At 48.7% G+C, this 8040-nt stretch overlaps 1 protein-coding gene across 1 annotated transcript; it reads left to right on the top strand.

Moving 5' to 3' along the window:
• The first annotated feature begins 944 nt into the window (after window positions 1-944).
• LOC136963313 (transmembrane protein 47-like) lies at window positions 945-7414 on the top strand. Its single transcript, XM_067257412.1, has 3 exons — window positions 945-1209; window positions 3317-3457; window positions 6435-7414. The coding sequence occupies exons 1-3, from the start codon at window positions 999-1001 to the stop codon at window positions 6614-6616; spliced, it is 534 nt and encodes a 177-aa protein (XP_067113513.1). The 5' UTR covers window positions 945-998; the 3' UTR covers window positions 6617-7414.
• The last annotated feature ends 626 nt before the right edge of the window (window positions 7415-8040 follow it).

Raw genomic sequence — 8040 nt, 5'->3', positions numbered from 1 at the left:
TTTATCCAATCCAAGTCTTTTCTGCTGAATCGCCATCGATCTTAGAGGGCCTAATAGACTGTAGCCCATTGATTATTCAGCCAGCACACAAGCAATGGGTCTTGATTGATACATTTAGGCAATTTGCCAAACCATTGAGAGTGGGAAAAAAACATCTTGTAATTTGAAGAAACTGGATTTCAAATCACCCAGTTTGCTGAATTATTTTTCAGATTTGACAGCCTGTTATGTAAGGGAAAGAACGATTTCTACAGCAAAAAACTATCTTCTTTTATTAATCAGTTGTGTTGATGATGTGTTGAACTGCAAAATAAGCATGAATTTTGATTTTTTTAGGCAACTAATTTTGTGTTGCATTTTTGATTAGGTAGACCTCATGCATCAATAATAGAGTGGGTAAACCATGGTCTCAACTCCAAGGCCTACAAACACAGACTAAGCCTTTGGGTTCGTAAAATGAAATGGCAAGTGGGCCTATGCTGGGTGTACCTGTCAATGTCTAATAACATGACTCTGCAATGTCCAACTTAAATAATTGGATGTAATAAATAGACTTCTGTCAGAAGTCTTTGGACTGAAGTTCTGACCAACAGTAAGAAAACTACAGAACAATAATGACTGAGAGAGCGTCCTTATCCACTTAGCGGGCCTGTTCTACCCTATTGCGGTATGTCCCCCGTAGAGCCAAATATTCCTCACAACATGAAGCCTTGTGGCAGGAGCTGTTCAGGCATGTGATGGTTCATGTTTTCCACCTTTTTGTTATTGGGACCTTCATGGCAGTCCTAATAAACTATTGTCACGGTTGGCCAGACGGGGGCGCACGGTAGCTAACGAAACGCATCGTACGCACATACTTTTAGCACAGACGCGGTCTGTGTGGGATGGTTCACTCTATCCAAACTAGATGTAAACGATTCAGAACTTTCAGACCTGCTGAAAGGAACGTGTGTACTAGCCTCCTCCGCGGATTTCGTTGGTTAACTTATTATGAAAAAATGTCTGTGAATGAAGTGTACGTTTTCCGACCGTTCAAGTTGATCGCTTTACTTTGTGTTTTTCTTGCTCTGTGTTTGGACATCGTTGCGTTATTGAGCCCCGCTTGGGTAACGGCGGATCGTTTTTCTTTGTCGCTATGGGAGGCATGCACAGAATCAGAGGCGACGATCGCATACTCTCGCTGGAGTTGCAACTCCACCCTCACATCTGGTAAGAATAAACAATTCTCTTCAAACCAGCGTTTTAAATAAATGCACACTTCTGGCTGCAAATAAAGGCGCTTTGCCATGGCCAATTAACCGATGTCAATAACTCCAGTGCCTTGACGATTAGTCTACATAAATGTTACTCCAACTTTTTTATAGCCAATTCCCAGGAATGCGATTTTTGGTTTAGAAAATTATGTAGGCCAGAAAAAGTAGATTGTCTCTGTATTATAGCTGCAAAGGGAACAAGGATGAGTATCATGATAGGTACAATCAGTATCGTGAGCCTAGGGAAACGATTTGGGAACGATTATTTTGTGGGTGGGTGCTGCGGCCGAGATAAAACAATGGACCATTATCAATTTACTGTACTGTGATTGGCATTAGCTCATTGTCCGATGCCGATGTTTTCTTTTCTGGGATTTCTCGTCCGCCTTTTTTCTGTTTTTCCGAATTACGAGACCGCGTTGATTTATCTGGGATTGCCTGCAAGTGACTAATCTATGATATCTAATAACGTCACGGTTTGTTGATCTGTTGCAATGAGTTTTTCTCTCTCAGTAAGCAGTTGCTGAGCGATTTGTCCCTGTGACACTGTGCCATATGGGTGCTCCACTGACCTCTCTAGCCATTGTGAATGCAGGTGGGTGTGTACCACCTATTGTTGTGACTCTGGTGGAGAGGGCACACCAGCGCTTTGTTATCCGTGTTACCGAGTCCGTCGCTCTCCCTTTGAATTGGGGGATGGGGCTGGAAGGGCTGAAGCACACAAAGCATGATTAGATACACCGTTTACAGCCCCTGAGAGGAAGAGTATCTTCTCAGGCACAGATACATGATACAAGACAAGACATTGAGACCAAAAGTTGCTAGGCTAAATCTAGAAAGCCCTAGAACGACCATGAAACCATCCTCTGAAGCGAATGGCATCCAGTCGGCAGCATGTCATCATCATGCTGTAACGGCCTATTGTTGCATTGTTGGAGCACCCCATTGCTTCCCTTTCCTCCCACAATTAGTCAGCCCACAACTGAGGAATGTAACAATCTCCCAGTAGCTCCGCCAGCTTAAGGGTTCCAGAAGTGTCGGTGTTGTGTTTGTGCTACCAGCAGGGAGAGCCTCAGTAGGTAACTCACGCAGCTGTCTTCATCGCTGCCTCCAGCTCAGCCCAGAGATGTCGGCAGGGAGCCTGTGGAGACAGACACCAGATGGAGGGTGGGCTCGGGAGGTGAACTCTCTCTCAGTCGGTGTCCTCTTTAACAGCGTATCATCCACTCCCAGCCCCATCCTATTGGTGCAGTCATTTCAACATTATCACAACCCTCTCATCAGAACCCAGCATGGGGCGTTATCTCTGCCTGGAAAACACCTGTCACTCTACAGACCCATGCTGTGCCCAGGGGGGGGGGGGGGGGGGGGGGCTGGGCGCAGTGACATCCTGGGGGGGGCACCTTTGCTTATTCCTCCCTGGGCCGATCCAGACCCAGGAACACTCAACATCCATCGTCAGTAGTCGTGTGGACTTCACTTGTCCCAGCCAGTCAACCAGCCAATCAACCAGCCAGCCAGTCAGCCTGCCGTCCAACCAGAAACCAGCAGCCTGGCGAAAGGGAGCATTATGGACTGGTGTGGCGAATCGTCCTCTGTTGCTGTGGAATGTGGAGGGCTGAATTGGAGGCTGGTCCTGAGGGATGAGGGGGGGCGCTAAGGGGCTTTAACACCCCAGGAGACAAAGGAGTCAGGGACCGGGGGGGGGGGGGGGGGGGCGCTGAGTCACGCAGTCACGGTTAGGCTGGCCTCATTAGCTACCTTCAGTAAACCTCTCCCGGGCCTTTGAGGCCAGCCAGTCAAGTGAGAGGGATCAGGTTGTGGCGCCCTGCACCCTGGTCCGCCAAGCCTGGGTTGGACAGTGGGTAGCAGACGGGATGTGGAATGTTACCCGGAGCTCGTCAGAATCAATTCAAATGGCATCTCTTTATGAAACCTCTCTCACACGTGTCACCCCAGCTTGTGTCATGGGTAGACTTGTCTGAGCTTGCGGGGGTCTGATCGTGAACGGGGGTCGTCAGGACGGGAGGAAGTGTGTGCTGATGGTGTGTGTTGTCCCGCAGACTGGCAGATAGCCACCCTGGTGCTGCTGCTGTCTGGAGCTGCAGTGACGCTGGTGGCCTTCCTGATCGCCCTCATCTCCCTGTGCCGGGGGACTCACAGACAGCACTACCGCACTGTGGCTGTGTTCCTGTTCACCGCAGGTGAGGCGCTCGTGTTTGCGCACACACACACACACACACACACATGCATACACACAGACACACACACCCAGACAAACCATGCTCTCGCACAGACACACAGACAAAGACAATTGGTATTTACACCCATTAGTTTTAGATTTCCATATAGACAGGCCTCTCTATCTGACTAGATTTGGTTCCGTTTTAAAGTCAGGCAAGTGTGAGTTTCCAGTAGGAGTGTGCAAGGAGGGTTGGGAGGCGGGGGTGATGGTTCTGGTTCTGGTTGAGCTCTCTCTCTCTCCCTCCCTCCCTCCCTCTCTCTCTCTTTCTTTCCCTCTCTCTCTCTCTCTCTCTCTCTCTCTCTCTCTCTCTCTCTCTCTCTCTCTCTCTCTCTCTTCTCTCTCTCTCTCTCTCTCTCTCTCTCTCCTCTCTTTCTTTCTTTCTTTCTTTCTTTCTCTCTCTCTCTCTCTCCCTCTATCCACGGTGAAGAATCTGCTGTGAACCCCTGAAAGCAGACTGCTGTGTGCCAAGACAAAGCAGCCGCAGAATTTGCACTGTTACCAATGAAGACAGGAATGTATTCCCTCATGGATAATATTGCAGGGAAAAAACACACTCTCCCACAGCTCTCTCTCTCTCTCTCGCTCTCTCTCTCTTTGTCTCTCTCTCATTTCTCTCTCATCTCTCTCGCCCTCTGGGTGTCGTGAAAGAAGACTAGGAATGACATTGCTGAGCAGCATTGTACTCATGAAAGAAATTATTCGAAACAAATTCTCTTTAATTCGTCTTCTGTGGATTGTTGCAAATCAACTAAGGTACTGCACATACCCCAAACCATTAAGGAGAGAGCATGAAGAGCAACTCAAGGAATATAAAAAGAGATGCCCTCTTTAGCTTTCTCTATCTGCCTTTCTCTGTACGTTTGTGATGGTATATGAGAGAGAGAGAGAGAGCGAGAGAGAGAGAGAGCAAGAGAGAGAGAAAGAAATAGATTGACTTACAGCCATGAGACGCGGTTTGAAAACAATGATGACAAGAAACCACAGCCTTACTTGGTTTGTGCCCAGTCCTGCCAGCCCAATATAAAACTTGATTATATAACTGACATCCTGTTATGTCATGGGTACTGCTCCCTGAGATTCCTTAACAAATCCTTACAGAAAGTGTAGAAAACGATACCATTGATACCATATCTATTGAACTATTCAATCCATCCATTGCGTCGTTTCAATTCAACAACAAAATACAGCTTCCATCTCAGGTGTGAGGACCACTGTTGGGCCTTTATATCCATGTGAGAACTGTCCAGCTAGGACAGTGCACTACACAAGACAATTCACTCTTTACAACCCAGACTGCAGCATTGACCATGGCTGTTTGTCATTAACAGAGTACCCTATGAGATGCAGTGTCCTACCGTGGTGTGTAATTGCTTTCAGACCTGGCGAGGATAAAGGTCCCCTTATGGCAGCAGAGACCTGACCAGGAGACGGCAGGGCTGGGGGGGGGGGGGGGGGGGGGGGGCTGGAGGGTGGTGTGTGTAAGTGAGTCTGAGTGGCTGAGAGTGTGTCTGCTGGCTAGAGACTCAGCCCTAGACGCTTGGGCTCCGCCTGGGCTCCATCAACACAGTCACGTTCCTGGGCTGCTGCCCCCCCCCCCCCCCCGCCGCCCTCCCTCCCTCCTCCTGACCACACCGCCATGTCCTGCAGGAAGGAAATAGGTGGAGTCTGAGAACATTACACAATGTCTCCTCTTTTAGGGTTAGTCCACATGTATACACCCCTCCCACGTGCTCATTTAAACAGTGAAAAAAAGACGAGCTATTCGCTCGGTGCGGTGTGTAGTGTTGTTTTTTATGTGTGTGTGGATTGGGGGGGGGGGGAATTGCATGCACACACAAACACTCACACGCATAGAAATAAAAGACTGAACCACAATCACAGTCGAGTCATTACCAACACTGGATCTCTTTGAATAGGTACCGTATAGGGAATGTGTTGACTAATAGGAAATGGGATGCATTATGACGACAGTGAGTCAGTGTTCCCCTCAGGGTCTGTGCAATGTGGAAATGACTAATGTTGGTGACTATGCCACAGCAGGACATTAGAGTCTGTTGAAGTGACACCGGAAGGGACCACCCTATGCCACACAGAGCTAAAAGGAATCCACATCTTCGTGTTCCAGTTTTCACACGCCGGCATAAACATTCTAGAGGGGCAGTATGACTCAATGTGTTTTCCATAATGACTGGTGTCGCCAGACATCCAACCACAGCCCAGCAGAACGCAGGATCCCTAGTAGTTAAGAAACACCACGGGCCGTTTATGTATTTGTCTAGGAAATCGTTATTGAATGCCTTGCCCACTTGAAAGTCTGCATTCCTTGGGATAGAATTCCGCAAGCCCCCTATAAGTATGTGGAAAAAAATGTATCATATTTGGTCCTTATTGATCTGTTTGTCTTTGTGGTAAATTGTGCTTTGTTGTGACTCTGAGAGTAGTAGTTTCCAAGTCTCCACAAACCCTTGTATGGGTTGATACAAGCTATTAGTAGCAGTAGGGAACAGTACGCAGCTCAACACCTACATACAGTACATTCTTGAGCACGGGCTGGTGTGTTATGCCTGAGCTTAAGCTGCTAGCTACGGGCTTCAGAAACAGCTGTTGCTTCTCTGTGGGGGGGCAGACAGGGTGTGAAAAGACCCCATGGGAGGATGGAGGATAGAGGGAGTGGGGGCGGGGGGTTAGGAGCGCCAGGGGAGAACTCCCTGGGGGTGAGGCTGTGCACATGGAGGTGTCACTCCACCTGGAGACAGGACGGTGGATCTTTTCCCTAACTTCAAAGACCGCCGCATCAGCACGACTCCGCTGGCTCCCGAGTGGCTGACATCTCACCACGGCGTGACTGTACATGACACGCCATCGTACGTGCCATCATACGTTGCTACGGTTTCCTGCCGTGGATGGGGTCTAATGCAGAGTTTCTTGTCTTCCAGTGGTTCTCCAGGCCTGCGCGCTGGTGCTCTACCCCATCAAGTTCATCGACGGTGCAGTTCTGCAGACCTACCATGAGTTCAACTGGGGCTACGGCCTGGGTTGGGGGGCCACCATCTTCATGCTCGGAGGCGGCATCCTCTTCTGCCTGCGAACGGACATGTACGAGGACGCTATGTACTGAACCCTCTTTCCTCCCCTCCCCCCTCTCTCTCTAGTTTTCTCTCTCTATGCTCTCAATCTCCCTCACTCTTTTTGAAATGCATAAGAGCCCTAGCAGACAGACAAACTTCCAGCCCCCCCCCCCCCCCCCCCCCCTCCCCAAGCCCCCACATACATGGCTTACATTAAAAAGCTTAAACACCCACATGCTGTATTTAACGAACACATACAGGTCCCCTCTGTTATTTAGAGAGTGGGTGAGCGGACCTGTCTTAGGCCAGGCTTCCTGACTGGTGGGCAGGAGAGGTGAAGTAGGAGTCTGAGCTGTGAGGAGACAGTCCCCACTGGCCCCTGGGGTCCCCGGGACCCCTGCCAGGGCCTGGCTGTGGCCACCATGTTTGAGCACAGAGAGGTTGTTGGATTGGCCACTGTAGTTGTGAACTTTTCTACAGCACATCCAATGGATCTCCATCGTTAGAGGAACCAGGAGCCACTGAGTCGACACGCTCAGGCCAGAAGTGTTGAAGGGATTGGTATATATTTCCTTTTCTTTTGTGTATTTTTGTGTAGGATTTCCTGATGACAAATCATGTTGTTAATGTATTGATGGTATCATTAAATTTGCTATCTATTCTCCCATAGGAAGATATATATTTTATGTATTGCTGTTTGATATTTGCAGTTGCTGAACACAGAAATAATCTGGGGTCAGAAGGATTCATTCCCTACGTTTTCATTGCTGAAACATATCTGGTTTTGCTAACTCCTCCTGACATTTGAAGTGTTCAATAAACAATTCTGATATGTACGCAATGCAAAATATGTTACTCTTTTGTTTGAATGATCACATTTGTTTGTTAAACTGAGCTTTCCAAACCTTGTCCTCTGTCCAGTTGTACACCATCTCCTCTCCAAACACCCTTTGTCTTGACATTCGCACAACGAATAATCACAGCACAACTCCATCGAGTTCCAACTCGGTCTGAAGCTAGCCACAAACCACCCCAGCCTATCAAGACCACTGGCTCACAAAGCTCCAATCAGTGAAGTCCTCTGACTATGGCAGGAATGTAGCAGTGCTGTGGTGGAGAGAAAGAGAGCTAACGGTAGGAGCTCTGCTGTTGAGGAAATGGCGTGGCAGAGAGCCAGGCAGCTACAGCCACTTTCTCCTTTCCGGTTCCACAGCACACGGGGCCTCACAGGCCGGGCTAGGGGAGGCCATTGCCCAGTTACGGCATCCATTATCAGGGCTGGGTTTGCTGGTCAATGAGACGTGGGAATGAAACTTCTGGGCTGGAGAGTGATGAGGTTCCCTGCTATTGGTTGGCAAGGCTATTGATGGTATCTGAGGGCTTCACAATAGTACTTCCTGTCCACAAGATGAAGATGGGGCTAAATACCACAGTCAAATAGTTCAGGACATTACAATCTGTGCTACAATGATTG

Source organism: Osmerus mordax, chromosome 19, assembly GCF_038355195.1.
Source record: "Osmerus mordax isolate fOsmMor3 chromosome 19, fOsmMor3.pri, whole genome shotgun sequence".
NCBI classification, from domain to species: domain Eukaryota; kingdom Metazoa; phylum Chordata; class Actinopteri; order Osmeriformes; family Osmeridae; genus Osmerus; species Osmerus mordax.
This window is presented reverse-complemented; position numbering and strand designations above follow the sequence as displayed.